Raw genomic sequence first — 25,201 nt, forward strand, 5'->3', positions numbered from 1 at the left:
GGGGGGGGGGGGGACAGACGATACCCGAACGCAACACGCCGTGTCCTTTGTCTTGAACGTCCGTCGTTCGGCCCGACGACGCGCGAGTAGGTCAGTTTCCACCGCCTCCCTCCTATCGAACATTCATCCAACGTGGCTGGATACGTGAGAGTACGTATCGTGTTGCGAACAGGACCGTGTGCTGCTTTTTCCCAGCAGTTATTACTCCCGAAATTTCTCGGGGTAAAATCTTACACGGGAGAATAGAGCGATTAGCCGAGTCACTGGAATGTGGGCGACGAAACGATTTGTTAAGAGTTATTCATTACTATTCGTCGGATACATGCCGCTGAATCTACAAATTATTCTGCCGTAAGGACAAATTAAATCTATGAACAAAGTAAAAGGTGGGAGAGCGCAATTTGCTTTCAACGGTGAATCAACGCGTCCTGAGGGCAAATTCGTTCGCGGAATCCCTATATCGTCAAAACAAAATAGTTTCTGTCCTACGAATAATTCTCTAATTTGGGCGACGTCGAGTAAATTCTATCGTCGTCGCAACGAATATGCGGCGACGATAAAGCGCAGTTTCGCCGCAACGGCAAGATTAATATCTCCGTCTCGGGACTTTCCTGCGGAAGAACGGATTTATCGAAGGATCCTCGAGACGTACGAGCGGCGGTTGAACGATCAACTCCGGGCGCTTCTTCGCGATCCATCCGCGACACACCGGCGAACAATGCAGATATATAAGACGGATCGATAATCCCAAGACGCACGGGAATGTTGTTCGATCCTCTCGGTGCTGAAGCGGAATGCCGATTCGGCCATTAGTGTCGTAGTCGAGCGGCCATAACAGTCTGTAAGCTGTCACAATGAAGATTCACCAGCGGCAGATACATCAGTTATTGACGTCACCGTCGTGAAACGCGTAGCGCGCACGGGTTTGCGTGGACGGGTGTCTGTTTAACGCTAATCGCGGCGAAGAGACGAGCGCGGAGCCATTATCGTGTTATAACGAGTCGCCGTACAAACTGCCGGTGCATCAGAATCACGGGATGATAATTTAATGTAACGACGCGAGAGTTAGTGCGCCGATCGCAAATGAGCCGGCCGTGTCAGCGCGCGCGCGCGCGCACACACGGGAACAGCTAGAGGGCACATTTGACACGGCTCCGTCATGGATCGGCGAATCATCGCTGATGCCTGACAACGTAACCGTCCGCCGTTTCAATTGTTATTACGTTTTTAACGCCGCGTTTTAGACGCGATATATATGTTTCGAATAGGGCGAAACTATTTCGGAGCGACGTCGCGCTGCGCGATGACGGGCGGAACGATGTGGTGAAATAATAGTACGTAAATGAGATCGCCAAACGACTTCGATATCTCGAGCGAGTAAGTGTGCGACGTACACTAAGCGGCGTGACATTTACTGAGTCTAGTTACAATGGAATTTTTCGATCACGCGCAACGAATCTACATATTTGTACATCACGCCTGCCGATTGTTTTCGTGAACCGGCGAGGATCCTCCGAAGCAATCGTGATGCCCAAATGTGGAGGTTCATTGTGAGTGATGGAAAAATTCCATCGTCATTAGACTGTGTTAGGGCGATTACGCCGCTTAGTGTACAGGGGACTCCGTTTGATCTTCGCTTGTCGGCGAATACTCGGCGCAAATTGGCGATGCTCGATCGAAACGGGATTCCCCAAGTCCAAGATAACTCCGTCCTCGCATACGCCGATTTCAGTTCGGTGTGTATACGCGCGTGTGTGCGGCCGAAGCGGGAAATCACTATTCGGCCGCAACGCTACCAGCGAAAATTCGGTGAGACGCGCGGGGGTGCATACAGAGAGGCGGACGTTCGCGAAATTGTCGCGGCGACGAGGGCCGAAGAGGAGGGTGGGGGAGGGCCATTATCGCGGCATAACGAGTCGAAGTACAAACCGGCGGCGCATCACAATCGCGGGATTGATAATCTAATGTAACGGCGCGCGTTAGTGCGCCGATCGCAAATGAACGGCCGGCGTTCTCCGTGTTAACGCGGCCGCGAGAACAGCCGCGGGGCATATTTGACACGGGGTAGTCACGGATCGGCAAATCATCGAATCATCGGCGGTACTCGACAACGTAACAAGTCAACAGCCGGCCGTTATGTATATTGACGTATACTTGCCGCGGTTGCGGCGTCGATGCCTGTTTCTATTGACAAATACCCGTCGCGTGGGCGATGATGCATTGCCGTACACGCGCCGCCGGAATGACATGGAATGCGTATTATCGCGACAAAATGAACCGGGCTATAGGAATTCGGCTGATTCGCATCGCCGCCGGCAATTTCTCGCGTCCGCGACGATATTTTCGCGCGTCGGCTGCGCCCCGTCGTCCCTCCGGCTGGTAAAAATCGTGCGATCGCCTTCTCGAACGTCGAGCGGCAAAATCGAGAGGCCGCACGCGACGCCTAGGTTACGCGATCGTTTCACTTCACTTCGTTGACCCTCGCAAGGAAGGTAGGTGAAGGTCATTCATGACCCCGGCAAGATGTTTCTTTCTTACGTTATTAGAATATTTTTGAAGAATCTATTCTCGGCTGTTGTTCCGCATGAATTTTGCGCCCGTTACCTTGTTTTATGCGGAATTCATGCACGAAGAAGACGTTTCTTGGAATGCAGTTTACGTGTTTGTTTAGTATCATGTAAACAACATAGTTTAATATCAAATATCAAATTTTGTTTGAATGAAAATATTACTTCACCAGAGTAAACTATATTGTCCGATAGAAAAAGTGGTATTATTTAGAAGAAATCATATATTTGGTTCTCAATAAGGAAACAATGATTTCATTATATATTAAATATTACTCCACCGAAGCGGGGAAAAGGGTTCGTTAATATTTTTCTAACATAGTGTTACTTCTCTCAAATAATTCATCGCTTGTGACAATCGTCGTAATGTTTGAAGATACAAAAGAAACATGTCAATTAACGTGAGGGTATCCATTGTCTGAGAAACAAAACCGTCCCGTTGACTCGAACATCCGTTTGCTCCGTTCGAAAAGACAAGTTTGTTCCAATTAAAGAAATTTTATTTAAACGCAGAGGAATCCTCTTCTCCGTGTATTCATATATTTGGGTCACTCACATGACCCACCTTTCTGTACACGTCCTGCTACTCCACCTCGCGAGGGTCAAGAAGCAATCGAGACAACTTTCGCGGCTTTGTCCGACGACACTGGGCGCGATAAAGTAAAGTCGTTAGGATGAATCGATAAACGTCACGATGAACTTCCCCCGACTTCGCGATTTCGCCTTTGAAGGGATTCTTCGGGTACGCCGGCAACGCGTATTATAGTCGCGCCAGCACGCTACGAGTAAGATCTTCGGGGTGAAAACAGCGGGTCTGCGCGGCACGACGTTAAAAAGGGAGCAGTGTAAGGTGTGGTAGGTCGGGAAACGCTGGTCACGACATAGAATGTGTAACGATGGATATCTCATGCTAACATTGTACCTACTAACAAGTACCAACGGATCTTTCCCTTTCATTTGTTTTTTTTACTCGTGTACTCGCATAATAAAAATGGCGAAGTCGTCAGCGGCCGGCCGACGGTGAATTCCTTCCTCCGAATCGATTCTGATTTCACACGCTTCACTGATACGACGGTACACTCTCGTGCCGATGAATTCGAACAGTCGAAACACAAGACGAGTAACATAATATCGCGAACTATCCCGACTACGAGAGTGCACACATCGCTGTCGGCGCTCGCGGGACCGCGATAGAGGTGTCGGCGGAGAAATTAAAAGCGGAGAGACACACACGAGGTGGAATATCGACGAGAGACAGAGAGAGAGAGAGAGAGGGGGAGAGCCCGAAGTGGCGGCGAAGTGGTGGTGAAGTGGTCGCGACGGGCGGAAACGGCGGAGAAGCAGTCACGATACACACGTGCAACAATGGAGCCAATATCTGTAGGAAAGTGGGCATTCGTACACTCCACGCGCAGAAACAAACGCCGTGCCTATGCGTGACGAACCTTATTGCGGCGCGGGGGCGCGCTCGCGAGCTGCGTGTTTATTGCTCGACCTGGTAATAATAACAGGTTATTATTCATTACGCCGCCACCGAACGCACGAACACCCGCAGTTACCTGCGCCTCGCCGACTCTCTCGCCGACCCGTCTGGAAACGCCCTCGAAAAAAGAAAAGCTGTCATCGAACATCGCTCGTAATTGACGCGTCGTATCGAGAGCATTGGGATACGGAGTGACGGTGCACGGGGGAGAAAGTTCGGTGAAACTAACCATCCCACAACGGACGGAAGGAACGCGTTTTGGAAAGGAAGGAAACAAAATAGTTCGCTCCTTGCAAGCAGAAATCCCCTCTGAACGGAAACGCGCTCTCGTTCCGCATCGATTCGCTGACGTTCGAATTCGTTATAAGAGGACGCGAAATTACAGACGAAGAGAAACAGATAACTCGCGATACTCCCGACAACATCCCAACGTCGATAGCGTTCCAATTCACAAAGCCCTCCCTCCACCCCTCGTCGCGTGAACGTCGGATCAAGAGGCGCGACTACGTAGCTCTAAGTGTAAAATTGACTCGTTCACACTCGGGCAGAACGTTGTTATCACCGACCATGTATAAATTAATCGAACTATACGTCTCTTTGCGAAGCGTCCGAAAAGCCAACGCGAGCTTGCCCGCGTGAATTTCTCCATCAGCCTTGCAGCGTCACGTCTAGAGCGCATCGTCGCCGTATTTCCGCGAGAGATCGGCCGAGAGACGGCGGCAGGGGGAAAGGGTGGAAAATAGAGGGATAGAAAGAGAGAGAGAGAGAGAGATGTCGAGGCTCGCGTCGCAAGCCCGGGACATGAATAAGCCAACGGGCAAAGGTGTGGTTCCCAGGCGTCCGCGGTAGGAAATCGCTCACTGGGGAAGAAAGATGGAGAACAGAAGCCAGGAGCGAACCAAGACGTGATTAATATAAAAGTGGGCGGAGCCTGGCCTGGCCGGAAGTGGCCGAAGAGGGATGCTGTGCCGTGCCAAGCAAGCGCGAAAACGGGGGGGTTATGCCGCCGCAGCTGTGTTAGCCTCCCGCTGCACTTCTCTCTCGTCCGTGTATATGCACCGTGTAGATGTGTGCGTGCGCGGTGTGTAAGTGTGCATCCGCGCGCGTACTCCGCACGTACGTCTGAACCGGCGGCGGAGGAGGTGAGAAAATGGGCGAAGCCGCCAAGGTGGCGGGGATGATGCGAAATATATATCACGATTGACGCACACCATCCTCCCCCGCGTGCCGGTCGTCCCGGCGCGACCATGAAGAAGGCGTGACAGCCAGGCCGAAGTCATCAGCCGTGGATACCGCGATTCTTCGCGCGATCCCGCCGAGATACCGCCGGTGTATCGCGCACAAAACACTTCCCGACGGCACAGAATCGATCAACTGCGCGGACGAACGCGAAGGGTGGCGGTCTGGTCTCAAACTGAAATGCGTCTTCTTCATGGTCCGTCCATCGGACGCGGCTCAGCCTGGCTCTCGGCTCAACTGCTCGGCCGCGCGCTCGCCGACGGGGCTGATCTTCGAATTTTGAAGAAATCGACGGTCAGCCGGAGGAGCCGGAGAACCAGATGGCCGGCAACTTTCGTCGGTAGAGGGTGCCGAAGAGCAGGATGGGTCGGCTGATTGGCGAATATGGGATCGAAGAGATCCGGGGGGCACACGGGATTCTCGCAGACGCGGGGTGTAAGGGTTGACGCGCGGGGGTGGCCAACCCCACCCGCTTCTTTAACGCCCCCAAGCAGGGTAGGACCGCCTCCGTCTCTAGTGTTCCACCTACTACACCACCCGGGACTTCTACGGTCTCGTAGACGAGCCACCCACACACAACCCTGAACGGGAGCCCCCCGACTACTCCTATCGGCTATACGCTTCTGAAAAAAATCACCCCTATTCCCAGGTAACACGGAGCGTTCCCCGATTGAAGCGTAACTGCCGTCACCCTCCGTCTCACCCTTTCGATTGCGCGACGATGCCATCTCCGATGTTTCGTGCGAAGGAGTGGAAGGAGGACGATCCCCCGGTGTCGAGTTTAAACGCCGATCGTCGCTGTAAACTCGAGTATCGGCTCCGTTTCGCGATTGCATTGCGTTCCCCGCTAAAATTATCGACCGGCGTAACGCGTCTTGAGCATCTTGAGAGAAACCGGCCGGTGGGATCCCCTACCTTGCCTCGACCGTGTCTTTGCGATTTTTCTCGGCATGTTTTCAAGCGGCATCGATCCCTCGGCTGGTGTCCCCGAAATAGAGGAACGATGTATTTCTCGCCGATAACGCGACCCGACGCGGCGTGTGTAGTTTATAGACGTTTATTTTATTACGCGCCTTGTCCAGACAGATGTGCTAAATATTGTTTGCGCATGAACAGACATCGCCGAATTTTGCGCGCGCGTCTCGAAAATGGATCTAACGGGCGGTTATAAGTATCAGTCACACATTGTTTCAATGCAGGGAGAACTCGCTTCGGAGTGTATAACGCGCGAACGGTGAACGATGATCAGCGATCTCTCCATTTGTCCACTTTGTTTGAAGTTGGTCGCGTGGTAGCAAAGTCTTAACGGCGGGATGCGGCGGTCGCGTGACGGACGACGAGACACGAAGTAAGAATTTTTGTCAGCTTGTCAGAAGCGTTTCGAAACAAGTCGTCGGACTTCCTCAGCCATCGGTGCGGTGATTCATACGAGAATATTAGATTACTCGGCACTCCAGGCGGTTTCAAAGGCGCGCGCGTCTCTGCCAAGATTATTTTCGGAAAAATGCGCTTTACCGCAAAGCTTTCTGTACCGCGGCAGGTACGTATTTAGTGACTCGGGCCGTAGTTAATCTTGGGCCGGTGTAGTGAGATTTATTTGACCAACCATTCGGCTTGTCCGGCGCGCCTATTTGTCTTGTCACGATCGTTAAAGTGTCATTTCCACGAATATCACTCCGGCCGGCCGGCCCGGCCGGTGAAGCGCGCAGGATCAATCAGGAAATCTCGAAGCAAAGAACATTTGTCTGCATTACGTGGACGTCGCGTTTAATTTGTTTAACATTAGCCGAAGGGCCGCGCTAAATCATCCCGTCTTGGCAGCACTCACCGGCGGCGATAACGCGATAACGCCGGTGAGCTCCGAGTTCCGTGCCCTGCTATTTTGGCACCTTGCTTACCGTTGTCAATCGCGAAGGAAGTGAGTGACGCGAAATATTCGCCGGATGAATATTCTCTCGCGGATCAGCGGAAACTGCACCCTCCCCCCCCACCGAGAATTCGTACATGTACTCGAGGAAACATCGAGTGTGTGCGAAACTGAGCGAGGCGCTGTAAATAAGGAATGACAGGTGTCGTTGAATGCTGCGCGTTTCTTGCAAGGAGTGTGATCGATTAGCTTGAAATTTATACTCCGCGCTATAATCTCCATTTGCGACCGGGCTATTTTTGTCACGACCTAAATTCGATTAAAGTAAATCGCGCGAAATATCCACCGGTTTCGCGTACAGTCCCTCTCCCCCCCCCCCCCNTGTCTCTTGCATTTCTATAAATTCCGATGTTCATATTTACAACATAATTTATAAGATTAATAGCGATGGAACCGTGCCACGCGCTTTCGGACGTTTCGTGCTTAAACGGCAGCATCGAACTTTGAGATACACAGTCCTAACGCAAATCCTGAAATACACGAAGATACACAAGAAGATGACTGTCCGTTAACCCAAAGTTAACGCTTCGAGGCCGATATAATTGCGGCGAGAGCGCAATCTCAATCAACCACGAAACGTGCTGCGAAATGATTAGAGAAATGGTGGTAGAATTGCAAAAGCGTGTACGGAAACGACACGCGTCAGCGGAGACCGCTGTTAAACTATCACACGGTCCGCAGTGACGAGGAGGAAGGAAACATAAAAGTGACCGAGTAAAAATTGGAAACACGCTTCCAAAAAGGCTGCACATTCGTCGCGACAATGTCTCTAAATCTGATCGGGGAACGTTTCTACATCAGGCGGAAGGAGCTATGTTCCAGAAACATACAAGCAAACAGAAGGGCCCCGCGCAATCGTGTCTTCAGCGCGTATCTGGCGCGAAAGCGGAGAGTGATAAACCGCGCTGACAAAAGAGTGCGTCCGGCAGAAAGCGTGTGAAAGGAAAACTGCAAATTGGAGTAACAGTGCGCGAAGGAGAGCGCCGGTGGCACGTGGCTGTCACCGGTGACGGTGGCTGCAGCGCGATGCAAAGAGAGCCGTGGTAAAGGTGGCATGAAGCCGGTGACAAAAAATGTGACAACTAGCGAGACAGGCAAGCGATCGAGCGAAGAATGAAACAGAGAAAGAAAGAGAGAGAGAGAGAGAGAATGAGATAAACAGAGACATTTAGTAAAATATATATGAAGAGAGCGAGAGAGAGAGAGAGAGAGAGAGGTAAAACAAGCAGAGGATATTTATATGACGCAAGTGCATTAAGTGAACGAGCATTCGCAGGCAGGCAGGCATCTGACATCGGATGACATAGGCAGAGTGCATTGAAGAGATGTGTTGCAGGGTGAGTAAGGCTACCTGGACGGGTCTCCAGCGTGGTTCCAGCATGTCCCGCTTCCTCCTCGCCGACTCACTCGTGACCGTCGGTTCCTCCGTCCTTCTTTACGTGATAAGATTGACAGAAAAAAACGGAAGGAAGATGCGAGGCTCCGTTTGGCTCGCTCTCGTGAACTCCTCTTTCCCGCCGGTGTGCGTAGCTGCTCCTCGCGTGCTCCGTTTCTTTTCCTCTCCACCCTGTTCTCCTCCCGCCCGCCCCCTCTAGATCTCTGTCTCTCTGCCACCTCTCCCCTTTTGCGTCTCTCTCTCCTCCCCTGCACCTCTGCGTGTTACTCTCTCTCTCTCTCTCTCTCTTTCACCCCTCACCCCCTCTGTCGTCCTCACGCCCTTCTCTCGCGACTTTTCTAGCTTACTACCCTATCCACCTATCCGTGTCTACCTATCTATCTATCTGTCTTTCTTTCGAAGCACCGCGTGCCGCACGCGCCACGTGCACCGCCGCGAAGTTGAAGAACGATGCCCCGGCTCTCGTCGAATGCCGTCGGAGTTGACGAGCGGCCCGATGAAAGGAGGGCTACCGGTTTCCCGAAGACGCCGACTGCGACGCCGCTCTCTCTCTCTCTCTTTTTCACCCTCTCTCCCTCTCACACTATCTCGCTTTCTCTCCCTCTCCCTCCCTCTTTCTCTCTCTCTCTCTCTCTCTCTCGCTCTTTCTCCCTCACTCCCCGGGGGTGAATGCCGGAGGAGGGTGGTGGTGGCGGCGGGCGGCCGCGGAGGACACCCTCTCTCTTTCTCTCTCTCGCAACCTGAGGCAACCTTCCCTCGCCGTCGTGGAGGACAGGCAAAACGTGCGCCGAAAACGTCGGTGCGGGGTTGCGTCTGGTTTGAAGAAAAGGGGGTATACCGCGCGCCGGTGGCTGCCGTCGCGACTGTGCGACGCTCGGCACCGCTTAGCCGCGAAACCCTCCGGCCGCGGCGAGCACGCGGCTACTGAGTCGGCGCATTGTGAGGACCATCGCGGCGTCTCGCTCCCGTCGACGACGCGCAGAGTCTCCCTCCGTTCGACGGCCACCTCTTCGTCTCTCCAGCGCAGAGCGTCCTCCTCGCACGTGTTACCACGGCACTCTCGCAGGGTGACCCTCCGTCTCCATCCAGACGGTTCGCGCTCTCGCGCGCGTTCTCTCTCTCTCTCTCTCTCTCCCCCTTTCTTTCTTTCACACACACTTTCTCTCTCTCTCTTTCTCTCTGTCTTTGTCTTTCTCTGTCCCTCGCCCGGTTAGCGTGGGTGTTTCTTGGCTCTTCGGAGAGAGGCAGTCCTGTCGGTTACGCCGCGGCGCGCTTCGCCGAGCATCGTCCGGCGTGCTGATCCACACGACTGTGTTTTCCAATTTGTATTGAACCGTTTCCTCTTTTTTTTTTTTTTTTTCAATACAACTTTTCGCGCATGAGCGCTAAAAATCAACCGCTTACTGAATATTTCACGGTGGTGGAGTATCTTGGTCAATTTTTTAAATTCTTCGATTTATCGTTTTTCTTTCGACTCTCTGCACACAGTTTTACGCTTAACATATCACGGTCTCAGAATTAGGCGATATTTTGTCAATTTTCATTCCGGTCTCCGGATTCGGTCGTTTCAGCTCGACTGCGTTATTCGCAAAGGACGAAATTTAAATCGACCGTGTTTGCATGCATTTTAAGTGATTCGACCGCATTCTAAATGTCGGAACACGCTACATCTATGAAACTGACAAAGTCTTTTCATCGTAAACGAACCTCTGACATCGTATGTGGTAGGAGTATAGATATCCATGTAGTTATTGTTATCGATTCGACCTACTCCTAAGACCAGACTAAAGCCGACCTGTTCTGATGTATTCATCATGCTCAGCATAATTTCCCATCCTCCTGCCTGAGCCACCCTCCAATAGCTTTCGATGCGATTCTCCCTTATTCGCGACGTGACCAAATATTAATCGAAACCAATCCAAAATTGCTCGATCCTTCCTACCAATCTGCGACCGCCAAATTATTTTAACGCTCTTATGATTTGTGATGTGATGCAAAATTATATAACGTAAAAAATTTTTATTTCTTTTTATCATTGCCGAACTCAAGCCATTAACATTATTATGCTATTTATAAGCACGCGATTCGCCACGAGAAAGTATGAAAAAATACTATTAAACATGTGTCACGTTCAATTATCGACAATTTCGCAGTCTCGCAAGAAAGATAACGTAATTCGGCAAATGTAAACTTTACCGGAAAGGCAAAAGAAAATTCTGCAACATCAAGCCATCTCGGATACCTACTATTTTAAGAATCCAAACGGAAACTTTAGCTGCAACTGTACTTCATACTTCGTCGTTAAAATCCAACGTATTTTTTGCCACATAAGAATTGCTACATAATCCGAAAATCTAATATCTTTGAATCGTGACGCACATATCCTCGCGGGAAAGCGTTATGCTATACGTCGTCGTTATGTTTTACTTTGATAAGCTATAGTCGCCTTAAGAATCTCATCTTCACCAAGATTACATAAAATGGCAGGAAAGTTTCATCGAGAGAATGTATAACGGGTAAGATAGAAACTGTCACGGCTATAATCAACGCGATAACTGAAGATGGGCTGATGACAATGTCGGGAAAGCAGGTCGCGGGGTAGGTAGGTAGGTAGGTAGGTAGGCAGGCAGGCAGAGTACGGACAGTGCGCAGACTTCACAGCGGGCTAGTTTGTTGTTGTTTGTTGTTGTTGTTCGCGTTGTTTCTGGTGACGGTACCGAACCACGACACACAATACCGAGAGCGTGACGCCGGTATTGATAACGCTCCCTGATGAAGAGGAAGAGATGCTTGGAATACCCGTGATTGAAGATACATACTACCCCATTTTCGCCACGAACAACTTGCACTTAGGGGATCGCATTGGGAACGCTCGCGATCGTTTCTAGACCGCGCGGCGTCAATACACATGCCAGGCGCTTCATAGAACGCGTCGTTGAATTTATTACAACAGTTTATACAGAAACGTGATTCTTAAGCTCTCCGCCGGCCTTTTGCCTGGCTAATCTCGAAATTGCGAAATATTACGTAAGAAATGTGCCCGCTTTCTTCCATTTCGTCGATAAACAATGAGAAGGATACACGAGGAAATGGAAACTTATTTTCACACTTTCCGATTCTCCATCGTACGAGCGAAATCTTTTTCTTTCTTTTCCTTCCTTTTCTTTTCTCCTATGTATTTTATCATTATTGTTGTTGTTATTATCTGTATTAAATATTGTACAATAACAATTTGTAAATTAGATAATTTTGAACAAAATAATCCTTTGTTGCAAGTAGCCACGCACATTTTTGAGTCATTAATTAAAGGAGTCCCCTGTGCATGGTCACTTTCGATAATTAATAACCCAACATTTTGCGTGCCTACTTGCAAAATGGTAGAGGAATTTTCTCTTCATATTGACTTAAATTACAAGTTTAAGACAGATGTCCTTCATAGCGACGGACCTTCTGTATAGAACGAAATAAATTAAAATAAAATAAAATAGGATGAAATGAAGTAGAACGACAGACTCAAAAGTGTATGAAGTTTCGTCGACAAAAGAGGGTAAGGATGTATTCAAATGTCCTTGGCATGTGGTGGCGTGCGTTATTGGGAGGAATTTGGCATCGATAAAAATTATTGACATACTCGTTGGCATACGCGTCGAACTGTCCTAATTTCGAGCTCGCTCTCGTGCCCGGGCGGAACCCCAGAACCAACAGGGAGTGAGAGAGAATTGAATATGAGAAAAATGATATCTGGTTTAATAAACAGCGTATCGGGTCGGACTTTGTGCGCCGGGAAAATCGTCGGTGCCGATATTCGACGAGATATCGCACAAACACCGTCATCCTGATGAAAAGATTGTCAATAACCTCTAACACCTGTTGCGCAGTTTAGCGACGGATTTTATTCTCACGCGTGGGTTATATTCATTTATTGGTTCGCGGATTTGACGGGTCGCGTCGCGCGGCGTGACGCGGCGTGGCGCGGCGCGGCGCGACGCGCGTCGATACACGAATGACGCGAAAGCCTCTAACGCAGAGCGGCTGCCGCGTGGTAATAAAATCATATTCCGTCAGAATTTTTTAATAAAATGCGCAAAATGTAGCGGACATCCTGTGAAGGACTGTAAACCAATTTTACGTGTATATTCTCTCTCTCTCTCTCTCTCTCTCTCTTGTGTGCAACGCGACGCGCTCGTGGCTTTCCCCACGACTGGATGACAATTGGACGAACGACGAATTTTTGACGAGTTTATGAGTATAAAAGGGTGATTAATAATGGATATTTGTGGAATTATTGCTCTCGCCACGTCATGCGTTTTAACGTTGTAACGACTGCCTACTTACGCCTGAAATTGCTGTTACAGAGATTTTATTTATTTTCGCTGTTTACTTCGTTCATTTATGCTTAACTGTTTATTGTCATCCGAGAAATGGATATCGGAGAAAACAGTTCTAATTGTTTTCAATACTTCATCTAATCGTATTTTACAAAATTGTTAAAATATATTTCACGTATAGCAAATGAAGAAACACATTTTTTCTTTCCAATCGTAAATCGCCATTAAAATATGCCGAGATTATTTGTCGAGGGTATTACTTATGTTAATTTATCGACGCGCTTTATTATTCTAACAGACTGCCGGCACATTCAATTAATCGGAAACTATCCGAATCGCGTGAAAGTTACGCTCGCGCGCATCGTCCGACTCGGTAAGTGCGAAAAAGTTCGGAATGCCGTAACAGCAGACTCGTGTCGTTCCAGCCGTAGCATGGGAGATGCATTTCGTAGTGTTGTTGATTTTTGCATAATTTATCAAGGTTGTTTGGTTAAGCGAGCCGTTAGGGTGAATCGCAGGGGTTGCTGAGCTCGGGAGTTGCGCCACGGGGCGACAATTTCAGACACCCTTCGCCAAGATGATTAGCATCCGCATCAGGGACGGACTTACCCCGCTGTAAAAGATTTTTACAACAACGCGTGCAATTTATCAATCGATACAACAATGAAAAATCGCCGTCTGCTCTGAGAATTATTTTTACAAAATACGGAATTGACGCACGGCACGTATATCCAAGTCATTTGCGCGCCGCGAAATTTTCAACTTTTGTTGAAATGTATCTTGTCAAAATACAACACCTGAAAATCGCCGCGTGGAACTGTGTTGTCGGTAGAATTCTCCTGCCAAGTATATATAGCGTCTTCTGCATAGTACATTCGAAGAGTTTACGATATAGATAGATGCGGCTAGAGCGACGCAAGCAACCGCTCGCTCATAAACGTAGCATCCCTTCGTTCAATATCAAAGTCAATAACCTATGCCGGACTACACGCGTCTAAAACTACTTGCGCTTAAATTTAAACCTCCCCACCGTATGTCGCATTAATAATTCCTCCGGGATAAATATACAACGGTATTTAACCGAGGAATCCTCCGCGGAGTCAAGTTTTTGTCTTAATAATAAAGAAACGCGTGAAATTAATAACAAGACAGATATCGCGCGCACGATAGGCGCGTGATGAATTATTTCGGAGGACTTTGTGTAAAATCATCGTTTAAAATGATAACGTACCTGAAGAATATGAAATAAGCAGCGATGTGTGATACAACGTGTCTATTACGTGTGACTTAAATTTTAATACGGAGCGCTTAAATTCTCCAAGAGCAATTTAACACGCTAACGAGATAAACCGATACGCTTTCACTGTAATTGATTAAATAATAGCTTCAAAGATTCTCTTTACCTCTCTCTTCTCCCCCACCATCCTAGTTACATTTTATTCTTTCGCCCGTCTCCCTCCTCCTCGGCGCACGAGACCTCAAGAGCACTTTCCTCGCGACTTGCACCGCGGATAAAAATCACCTGTTGTCGAAAAGCCAGCCCGCGGAAACGGCGCGCTCGTCTTTCTCCGTAGAATTTGCGGAGGCGAGGATCGGCCCTGCTCGACACGTAAGCAGGCATATCGCGAGTACACGGCGGCGTTGTTGCGGATAGGAGCGGGTGGACGCAGGCTCGGCATACAGAACGAAGGGGTTATGCGACGCCGAGCAGGGCGACGGGGGAGGGGGTCCAACGGGGTTGGGGCGCCGTTGTGGGGGACGGTGGGGCGAGGGGTCGCAGCCTATTCTATACTATACTACTCTACAATAGTTGTTTACCAGAGTCATACTGATCGATACTCAGTGTTTGCTATCAGAGGGAACCATGCATGCCGGGCGCTACTTGCCCAACACCAAAAGTAAACACCCACCTCCGCTCGCTATCACCCCAACAACACTCCCACCGTTCCTCCGTCGAGCGTCTACCGGTGAATTCTCACTCGTCCTCCTCCCTCCCCCTCTTCCTGCTCCTCGTCCTCCACTTTCTCCGTCGCCACCGCCACCTCCTCGTCGCTTCATCCTCTCCTGTGTCTCTCTTATCCTAGGGAGACCCTCTTTCCGTTCGCATCTGACCGCCGTAGGTGCACCCACCGACGTCATACACCTACGGGCGTCTATAAACGTATCCGTTATGACGCACATCGCCGGCGTGCCTTGCACGTGGATTTTTGCCACGGGTCACGTGGGGCTTTCTTTTATAATACCCCGAGACACAGCACGATGAACGATAAGAATATCCGCGATACCGAAGATAACGATATGAACGGCTTTTTCTTTTCGCGCTTCGGCCAGATATTACCGGAATAATCGAGATCGTCATTAACCACCGGCGTGTGACGTAATTGTGACGCGCTCGGAAAACGGGAGACTCCGCTTTCGCTTTCTGGGTGCGCGAAGGTACGATCGATCAGTTTACACCACGCGGGGTTTCTCTCTTCGGAACATGCTCGTGCATATTTGAAGAGCGTGCCGCGTTAAATATTACTAATTATCGAGCATCGTCGCCCTAATCGCGAAATGCCCGGCAAGTCGGTAAATACGAGGATCTACAAGCGCTTATGAGCCGAGCACGTGTATCGCGCGCAGCCCGTTTCCTCCGCGGCCGCCGCCTTGCACAGGGTGTAAACTACTCCCAGGGGAACGCGGGGGTTGTCTCTGAGCGCGATCATAGCCGGGTCCAGGCCGTTTCACCTCGTACATTTGCATAATAGGGCAGCTCGTGTCCGGGAACACGACGTCGGGGGAAATAAGGGCGTTAAAAGGTGTAGCGCGGAAAAAATCGTGGGATTTTATTTTCGGGGAATACGAGATTCGCCAGTGATCGTCGTAATGTCGCAGGGAGTATCCGCTGTGCGTGTAACATCGTCGGGAAGCAAATCAGAAGATCATCATCATGATAACCTCAGAGAAAATTCATTAATTTATAACAACCTACGACGGCTCAGGCGACAGCCTGAGGTAAATACCATAAGATCTCGATCGCGTCGCGAAGCAGCCGCGAATCGATATAAGGCGGAAGGCGAGATTTTCGGAGGAAATGGCGTTCCAGGAAATGATTTTAATACGGTGCCAGGTTGAGAAAGGGTGAGACGCGGCAAAAGCCGGAAAGTCGCCGCAAATCCTGCGCGGACGGGTACAGAATAGGGAGGCTGGTAAACAAACAGTGAAAATAATATAATTTACAGAGGATTAGGAATGGTCGGGACGGTGCAACGGATGGCAGGGGGGAAGGCAGAAAGGGGCAGAAAGGGTTTCGGTGCACAGAATAACTGTTTCTGGTTATAATTGATATCCTGGCAAAGCTCTATAATCCCTCCCAGCCCGGCCGCCACCCTCTTGAAAGTCGAAACCAGGCACGGCAAAAGGTGGAGACCGCAAAACCGCATCGCGTTTGGTCATGCTTCTATTTACGGAACATTTTCGTAACGGTTTGTTTCCGTTAATGTGGCCCGGCCCGTCGGAAAAGGAAATGTATTCTCGCGCGGGATTTCAATATGGAATCGCGAAGTCTATAATTAATTCGTTCACCGGTGTGTCGGCGTGATCCGCCTGACTGCATTGCCGCTGAATGTCTATCACTTTTTATCATCACTCGAAGACGCATCAATCACGTGTGTTGGATTTTATCTAACCGTACATACTTTCTTACGAGTAAATTCGCACAGCGTACGGAACGTGTGTAACGCTCTCGCGTTACGTGCGCCATCACTGAACGGTCAAAGCGCATATTCATTCTCACAAACGCACCGAAAGCTTAATGCAATATAAGACTATTGAAAGACGACAATAATGAAAAAGCGACGTTAACGAAAAGGGCTGAAAGCGACGTAATATAATCGGAATGGCGTGGAAGAAAAACGGGAGAATGCGAGAACGCAACGCGACGACCGGCGGATACAGGAGAAAGAGAGAGAGAGAAAGAGGACAGAGAACGGAAAGCGCAAAGAACGGCAGCGGAGAGTGAAGCGGACGACAAAAATAGGAAATACGCGTGCGACGGCGGTGAGCGGGAAGAGGGAGGAGAGATAGAGAAAGGGAGACGGAGCGAGAGAGAGAGAGAGAGAGAACGAGAAAGCGCAAGGTAGTGCCTACCTAGCGAACGTGTAATTACGATTCCATTGAAAAGTTGGCCAACGCGGTCTTCCGTGGGCGCATTAATGCGACTGACCGCCTCTCTCCCAATTATAAAAGTCTTGAAACAATAGGAGCTGCGAGCGCTGACATCGAGGCGAGCGCATGAGAGCGCGTGTACGCGCGCGCGCGCGCGCTCATAAATGATACTCGCGCATCTGTCCGGGCGCGCCCGCTCTCTTCGACGCTGTTCTTCCGGCCGTCAACCGGATGTCAGTCTCGTCTCCGCGTTCGTTCGCGCGCGAGCGAGCCGAGAGAGGAGCTGCCCCTTTTTCCGCGGATATTTTATCCCCGCAATCCTTTATTTCCTTTATTACCCCCGACGTCCGCGCACAATGGCCTGGACTTTGGTAATTGGACAACAGATTCGGAGTGGAATTCGATAATTAGGAAACCCTAAGGAAATTCCCCCGTGTCCGCGCGCCGAGCCCCTCTCTTGTCCTTCCGACGACGGTTTTCGCGATCGTAAACCGAATCGAGATATTTGGGAACGGGACCAGCCCGTATCGCGTTGCAGTTTTTCCTCATGTTACGCTTGACACATTTGATATTAGAGATTCTAATGTCAAATCTATCAGGGAGCGTATCTGTAACGAAGTTACGCGAATTCTGCGATCGTTGCGTTGATCAATTTCTTCAGGAGTACACCGACACATACATGTGTGCGTAATGTAAATAAACATTCACTGTAAAATCCCACAAAAAGAAAGAAAACCTCGTCGTACAATTGACAGATGTCATATTTAATATATAATATCATGTCATGTTTAATATATAATAATGCATCGCTTTAAAATTCAATCACTTTCTTCTTGTGATTTGAATAGGTTCATTTCTGAAGAGGTTAAAACGAAAAGAAGAGAGGGAGAAAGAAAGAATCGCGCGGGAGCCGTCACGGAAAATTGTTAGGAATCCTCTGCTGCGATAAGAGAGTTTGTATCCGCAGCGTTCTGCATCGATCCCCCGGCATCCACGCGATCTAATCCCTATAAATTCGGAAAGTTTGTCTTCCTCCAGCGGCGCAGAGAAAACAAGAGGCGCCGTCGACGAATTCTCACGAAGCGGACCCGCCGTGCGAGTGCGGAGCCGCGTTTCAGGATGACAAATTAACGAGTCGTGGTTTTCTTGCGCGTCACCGCCAGGATCCTTCGCGCGATCGCGCGGATCCACTCCCTCTGCACCTAATCCTCGACAAAACTTCGACGAGACCGTTAAAAGAGATTGATTGCCATCTCGTCAGCCGATCGAGTCGACGAATCGGGCGACTTCGTTGCGAGAAAGAACAGCCTCCGCTCCTCTACGCTACTGCGAATACCCCGTCGAGAGGAGACGTCGAAACATTAGTCACGCGTTTAAATGTAATTTAACGCATATCCATAATCAAGAGGTGAGGAGGGGGAGTGAGAAGACGAGCCGTTTGCGGAAAGCAGCTGCTTTTTCGTGCCATCCGAGCGTTTCGGGAACGTTCCACGTCTTATATCGCGCAAATTCCACGTCGGACGGAAAACTTCGCGTTTAGGTATATCAAGAAGTCAAGGACACCGCCGTGAATGCCAGTTCGAGGATGAATTGCGGCCACGAAGGGACCGGAGGGGGTGTCATTAGAGATCCGGTGGGGTTGCCAGCCACCTCTCAAAGTCCCAGCCCTCCCGCGGACGGTCCCCTTATCCGAGGGGAATTTCTAACTGATTTACGAGAAAACAAGTCTGTTTAATATTTCTCTTGTTCCCCTGGCGCCGGCGACGCAATCGCGTCTCCGAACGCGCGCGTGACTCGCCGACTCGTAATCTCTCGGAATCGACTTGCACTTACGTCGCAGTGGTGTCTTTAAGAATCTACTGTCCATAACTCAAAATAATGAAAAAATTATGAAAAATTTTCAAATTAATCTACGTTACACTTAAAAGTGATACTATAAATTTCAAGCAAATCAATCGTTCAGAGAATAAAAAATTATTCCACTCTAAAGGAGGTTGTAAGGTGAAATAAGTTTGATGAAATTTCGATGAAACTTGTATCGCGTATATATTGAAACATTATCTAACTCATTGCTCGTGCAATTAGAAAAATAAAGAAAATAATTTTCGTATTTGTAATATTGTGTATATAATTTAGGATTATTTTTAGGGAATTAGGATAATTTCTTTCTTTCACACATACGAGAAATTTAATTCCTTGTACGTGTGTATTTCCTTCGACAAGAGATATGCAGTTCCGATATTGACGAAGTGTATTTCACCGGGGAAGACATATCTTCCCCGATTAGGGGCTGAAATCAAATACGGAAGGAGTATTCTCAGCTGATAATTTGCGCCCGGCACAAAACGTCACGGAAACAAACGTCTCGAGGCATTTATGCCTGCGGATTAGATATACTCTCGATTTACGTGACGGCGCTGGAAACTGTATCGCTCCTTTATATAAATCTTCCACTTGAAATCTACTTAGAGATCCCCAATCCTCACAGTCTGAGCGCCCCGGCAACGTCCGCATGGCCAAACAAGTCGCCTTCGCTTCCAACCCTCTCGCCCTTCTCTCCGTGAGCGGCGCGTTTCCAACAAAGATTCTACATATATCTGTAAACTCTAACAATGAAAAAAAAATATATATATACCAATATTTTAAACGTTCTTTGATATATAACCTCAAGAAAGAATATAGAGTCAATAAGAGTAAAAGAGCAGGTCTTCTAATACCATTAATAACAACCAAAAGGTGTAAAAAGGAGCACTTATACTTTTGTTGGCCTTACACTCCAAAAATGAATTTTGTGTTTGAGAAATTCGCCGACAAAATTTTGGCAGATAGCATTTCACAAGGATCGTGAAAAGATTCGAGTGCTTTTCTTCGGAAAATTACCTTGGATCCAACGGTAACGCACGGCAATTAATACAAAAGCTTGATCTCGCCCGCGAAATTTGAAAAATACCCATTCGCAACCTCATTGAAATTAGTAGCCCGATCTCCCCCGGTGTTTCTTTGTTCGCTGCTCGCTCTCTAGCTGTTCGTCGTTTTAACGTTCTAATTATCATTAGTGCTGAGCGGACGGATGTCTCGTAATGTAGCGGTGCGCGTTCCTTAAACCACCCCTCGACTCTCTGCCTCCGAACGCAGCCGCGAGTTTCTTAGGAGTTAGCGGGAGATATTGCTCGCGTGATGCCGTGCTAATGACCCGGCATCCTGGATACAGGCGCGATTGCTTAAATATAGATTAAATACAATAATACACGGGCGGGTTTATGCCTTCTCGTAACTGTACTCCCGGGGAGTGTTATCCGTGTCATGCGCGTGGGACGTTTATACGTGCTCGTAATTCACCGATAAGAGGAAAGTTTGATGTCCTGTTTCATTTACAGTACTGAACCACGCGGAAAATTGCAAAATTTCAATGAACAACGAGCCCCGTTGACATTTTGAACTATGAAGAAGATTCTTCTCGAACCATGATGGAAGTTTATCTCCCGATAGGGATGTGGAATTTTTTATCGTTCGTGAAATAAATATGCCTCTTTCTCTTTATCCCCGTACTTTTCTGTCTCTTTATGTTGGTCCCGCACAAAAGAAAAGGAAAGAACTCGTTTTTTTTCCTCCTGTGCGAAAAAATGCTTAATAGCTTCCATCGTGTTTTTTTGCCACTACCTACTCTCTTAGCCGCGGTTTCCAACCTTCCACCCTTCTTTTTACCAGTCTCCTCTCTTTCTCCTTCTCCCTCCCTCTCTCTCTCTCTCCCTCTCTCTCTCCCTCCATTGTCTCTCTTCTTTCTTTTTCTCTCTTCTTCTTTCGGATTATCCGCGATTGTTCACCAATAACCAACTTTGTTTTCCGTTCCTCTAACACGAAATGATATTGAAACTAACTGAAATATAGTTACAGATATAGTTTACGGATCCATTCTAATCGCATTATATACACACGATCTAATTCAATGTTACTTAGCAATTGTAAATATTTCACGAATATCTTTAATATATAAAAATAGCTTACAGAATTTGAAAAAAATGCTGACCGTAACATGCGAAGCGTCGGGTTCGATGTTTGAGGAATGGAGTTATAAATAACTTGGAGTTGACAAAGTGTTGCATAAACTGGCACAATTATACGCAGTGAAAGAAGAATGGCGTCAGGAAATACATCGTCTTCGATAAATGGTGGCATTTTTCACGCGACCGGTCCCCGTTGCATCGCGAGGGAGAGAGAGAGAGAGAGAGATCGGTAGGAACGTAAACAGCCGTTGGAAAGGCACGGGCGCTCGCGTTATCTGGAATAAATCAAGTAACGGGGGCTGATATAAGCGCGACGGCGACCACGAAGCATATTCCCTAGTAAACTTTCCCTAGTAGCTATATGGGAGCAACGGGGATCATAAATGCATTTACAGGCGCGCGATACGGGACAACCGACGCGATTTACATAGCCCGCACCCCTCCTCCCCCTCCCCACCCACAGCACCGTGCGCGCTCATCGCGGCCGCTTCGTTTTATTGTGCTCTTCTGGCAGCTACCGGCGATAAATACCCGGCTTATAAATAACGGAACCGGCAATATTATTGCCGTGTCGCGGCCGGGAAGAGGGTGGCGAATCCGCGCGAAGAGTCGATGCAGCTGCCGCCGCAGCAATGCAATTCGCGTCGATAAGAACCGCTGCCAAGAGGAGGAGGAGGAGAAGGGAAGGTCGACGCGACTCTCTCTTGACGACGAGTTTATCGTCACTCATTGAGAACTCGTTCGCGCTAATCCCGGTAATTCGGTATTTCTGATTCGATTCACGGCGCGGGGAAAACGAGTTTACGATTGTATCGCTGAAAATGCATGAGGCGCTTCAACGGCGTCTAGTTTCGCGACGCCGACAAATCGTAACGACGCTGAAGCTCTCGCAACTTTCTCACCGCTTAATGCATATTGTGTTTTGCAATAAAGCAAAACGTGAAAAAATGATGGGAGATGTGATTCGGGTGAAACGGTAACAAAGTCGATTCGAAGCGTGTTCCAAAATTAAATGGACTGATTTTTTATTTAACAATGTCGAAATGGAGAGCCGCATTTATAGACGATTACGATCTGAAGTTTGGTGCTTTTTATGCGAGGAAATTTTCCAAGAGATCGTCGGATCGTGCGAAATCTTTCACGGGGAGATCTTATCTCACATTTATCTTTCTGATTTTTCCATATGCAATTTCTGGTTATTCCCGACTCGCACGTACAAGATGTATCGTAATCTCGACGGAACGACTCATCGGGAGCCGGCGTGTTTGCCCCGTCTCCGAAATCTCTCGTCGCTAATGAACGACGGTTATAAATAATTTCGTGTGCCCTCACGGTATTGTCGGTGCAGTAGGACGGGGAGAATTCGCGCTCGTCTGCGTCTTTTTTCGGCGTCGTGCCCGCCGAGCGCGCCAAGAGGGTGGCTCAGTCGGGACGAGCTGCAGCGGCGGGGATTCCTTTATCCGGTTTATTGAAAAAGGATACCCCGTCCGGCAAGGGTTCAGAGTAATTTGTGTTGTTATCGTCCGCTTGATTTGCGGAACACGTTCGTCCTTCGTTCTTTCAGCTTTTTAATCGATCGTCCAGTGCAAGCGCTTTTGAGTGAAATAAGAAATGCTGGTTGCAGCATTTGGAAATTTATTTCCCACTCAAAATGATACTTTCATTTCACATTTTAATGTTTTCCTCGGGATCCTCACCAGGAAAACATTCGCTCCAATAACTAAAACCTAACTATCCATGTGACACAGCTGAAACTCAGTTACCAGACCGAATTTTTAGCTGCGGGAGTTCGAATCCTTTTTTCCTTGTGCGACTATAGTCATAGCTGTGTACAACTGGTATAGTAATAAGAATCAGCTCCCAGCTAAAAATTAGATGTGGTAACTAAATTTCGAATGTACTATGTGGGCGGTTTCTTTTTTCTAGCTGTGGTAGCTAATTCTATTTTTCCGTGTACGATTAGTCTTGCGTATTTCATTTTTGCAAATGAACGAGGTGTTAAAACGGCGACTAAAGTGCGGTAACGATCGAACGAACGTTGAAACACCTTCCTCGGCGAGAAGGCAAAGTTTGATGGTCGCAATATAAGAAAGCCCGACTCCTGCCTTTAGACGAAACAACCCCAATTTGACGCGCCTGTGAGCTTAGATGACGCGGAAAGCTCGTAGGTGGTTAAGGCGATCGGGACGAGACACGAAGAAGCGGGACGATAAAGCGCGAGAGGGACGCGGGGACCAAATTAGCCCAGAGGGACTTCTTAACAACTGGAAGAGAATGGCGGGAGCCCGAGTGGGGGAGGGAGCGACTCTTACACGCAGTTCTAACCACCCTTGCGAGACACAATCCGCCCTCTTATGCCTCGGTAACTCTGTCGAATTTGTAGTTAAGGTTGTAAACGTAAACCTGGGAATTCAGACCATTCTCCCTACGTCGTACGCGCGCTCCTTGCCGCTTCTCTCTCTCTCTCTCTCTCTCTCTCGTACTAACCCTTTCTCGGTCCTCTTCTCGCGACGGCGTGCACACGCGCGACGCCGCTGCGCAAATGTCGGGCTATGTTTGCAAACCCTCTCGTTGTTCGTAACACGCGTTTCGTTCTCCCGCTCATCCCGAGTGTATGTACCACCCCTCTACGTCTTACAACCACCCCTGCGAACTTACGAACGCGACGTAAAACCGCGCCTGGGCTCCGCTTCGTCCGGTAACCTCACGTTTTTTTAGTATCAAGCGTTCGGTATCGATTAAAAAACCAACGCGGCAAGTTCGATGATGAATTTTAATCGGACAGAACATTTCTCGGGGCCTAATTGGGATGCAGTCCAATTTCCTAAAATAATGATGGATTCTAGTTGGAAGATCTACGCAGTTTTTGGTTAGAAGTGTGTTGTTTCGAACCTGCGATTCTAAATGGGAAACAGATTTTATTTGCTCACTCAGGAGGCTTTGTCATTCATGTTTGGAATGAGAATAGTATTCCGAATTGATATCGTAGTCAAATAATCTATTTTGGGACAACTTCGAGTATTCTAATCGGAATCTGCCGTATACGGGAAAATCTGGAATAATTTCTATGCGGAGACAGGTGTTACTATCTTATCCATTATGTAACAATAAACTAATACAAATAATAAGGGGTAAGTTAAATACAAATCTCTTTCTCTCTCTCTCTCTCTCTCCCTCTCTCTCTCTCTTTCTCTCCCTCCTTCTCTTTGTACGCGTGGTCTTCTGCTACTTTCTATTACTCCGCTGGAGAGAAGAAAAAAACATCATGAAGCATTTATACGCGGATATCGGCCACTTAGAATATTACAATCGCGCAATTAATACAGTCAAACGCTTCCTCCAGCGGCGGCCCCTTCGTCGCGCCTCCTCCACATATTTTTCCTCACGCGTTCGCGCAAGGACGCGCAAACACGCACGCACACGCGCGCGTGCACGCCCTAGCACACCGTCCGGCGGCGACTAACACCCGAGTGAGTGAGAGAGAGAGAGAGAGAGAGAGTATATCGAATCCACAGTGGAAACGCGCACGGGAAATGGTTGCGGATATTGGCCATAGATATATTTCTGAGGGAGCGAAAGGGAGCGCGTTGGAACATAAAAAGATCGGCCGCCTTATAGCAAACGGTGGCCTCCGCCACCGCCGCCGCCAACCTCCGCGCCCAGTTGCCGCGCCACGACTAGCGCTCACCCTCGCTCACCCCCTCCGATTTATGGAGCATTCTGTACATTCGATATTTTCTATTGTCGATCGCCCCTATTTGTCTTATTTATGTTTCTTTTAGGGGCCACCCTCCGGCTAGTCACCCCGCTCGCACACCCGCCTTGGCTCGGCTTGGCCGGCGTCCACCCCGAAAGTACCTCTCCCGTCCATTCTCGCGCGAAATTCACCCCCGCCCGCCCCGTGCCGCCTCACTCACCCGGCCAGCCAGCGAGCCAGCCACCGCACGGCCGGCCACTGGATATTACAGAGGATTTGCTCCTGATGCAAACACGCCGCTATATTAAAACGATATATTTCGGCAATGCCGTGCCGCAGCAGTGGATGCGGGCGCGCACGGTCGCGTTCGCTATTAATATTTTACTGCCCTCTCCCCCCCCCCCCCCCCCC

At 48.9% G+C, this 25,201-nt stretch overlaps 1 protein-coding gene across 1 annotated transcript in view; it reads right to left on the reverse strand.

Annotated features, from left to right (window-relative positions):
- Positions 1 to 8,808, reverse strand: part of LOC106744253 (forkhead box protein P1) — a 288,763-nt gene extending 279,955 nt beyond the window's left edge. Inside the window, exon 1 of the mRNA XM_014618855.1 lies at positions 8,568 to 8,808. Within this exon, the coding sequence (XP_014474341.1) occupies positions 8,568 to 8,597 (30 nt within the window). The 5' untranslated portion in view covers positions 8,598 to 8,808. The remainder of the gene's footprint in view (positions 1 to 8,567) is intronic.
- Positions 8,809 to 25,201: the final 16,393 nt, after the last annotated feature.

The sequence above is a fragment of the Dinoponera quadriceps genome, unplaced genomic scaffold (genome assembly GCF_001313825.1).
Source record: "Dinoponera quadriceps isolate SergipeBrazil2010 unplaced genomic scaffold, ASM131382v1 scaffold707, whole genome shotgun sequence".
Taxonomy (NCBI): Eukaryota; Metazoa; Arthropoda; class Insecta; order Hymenoptera; family Formicidae; genus Dinoponera; species Dinoponera quadriceps.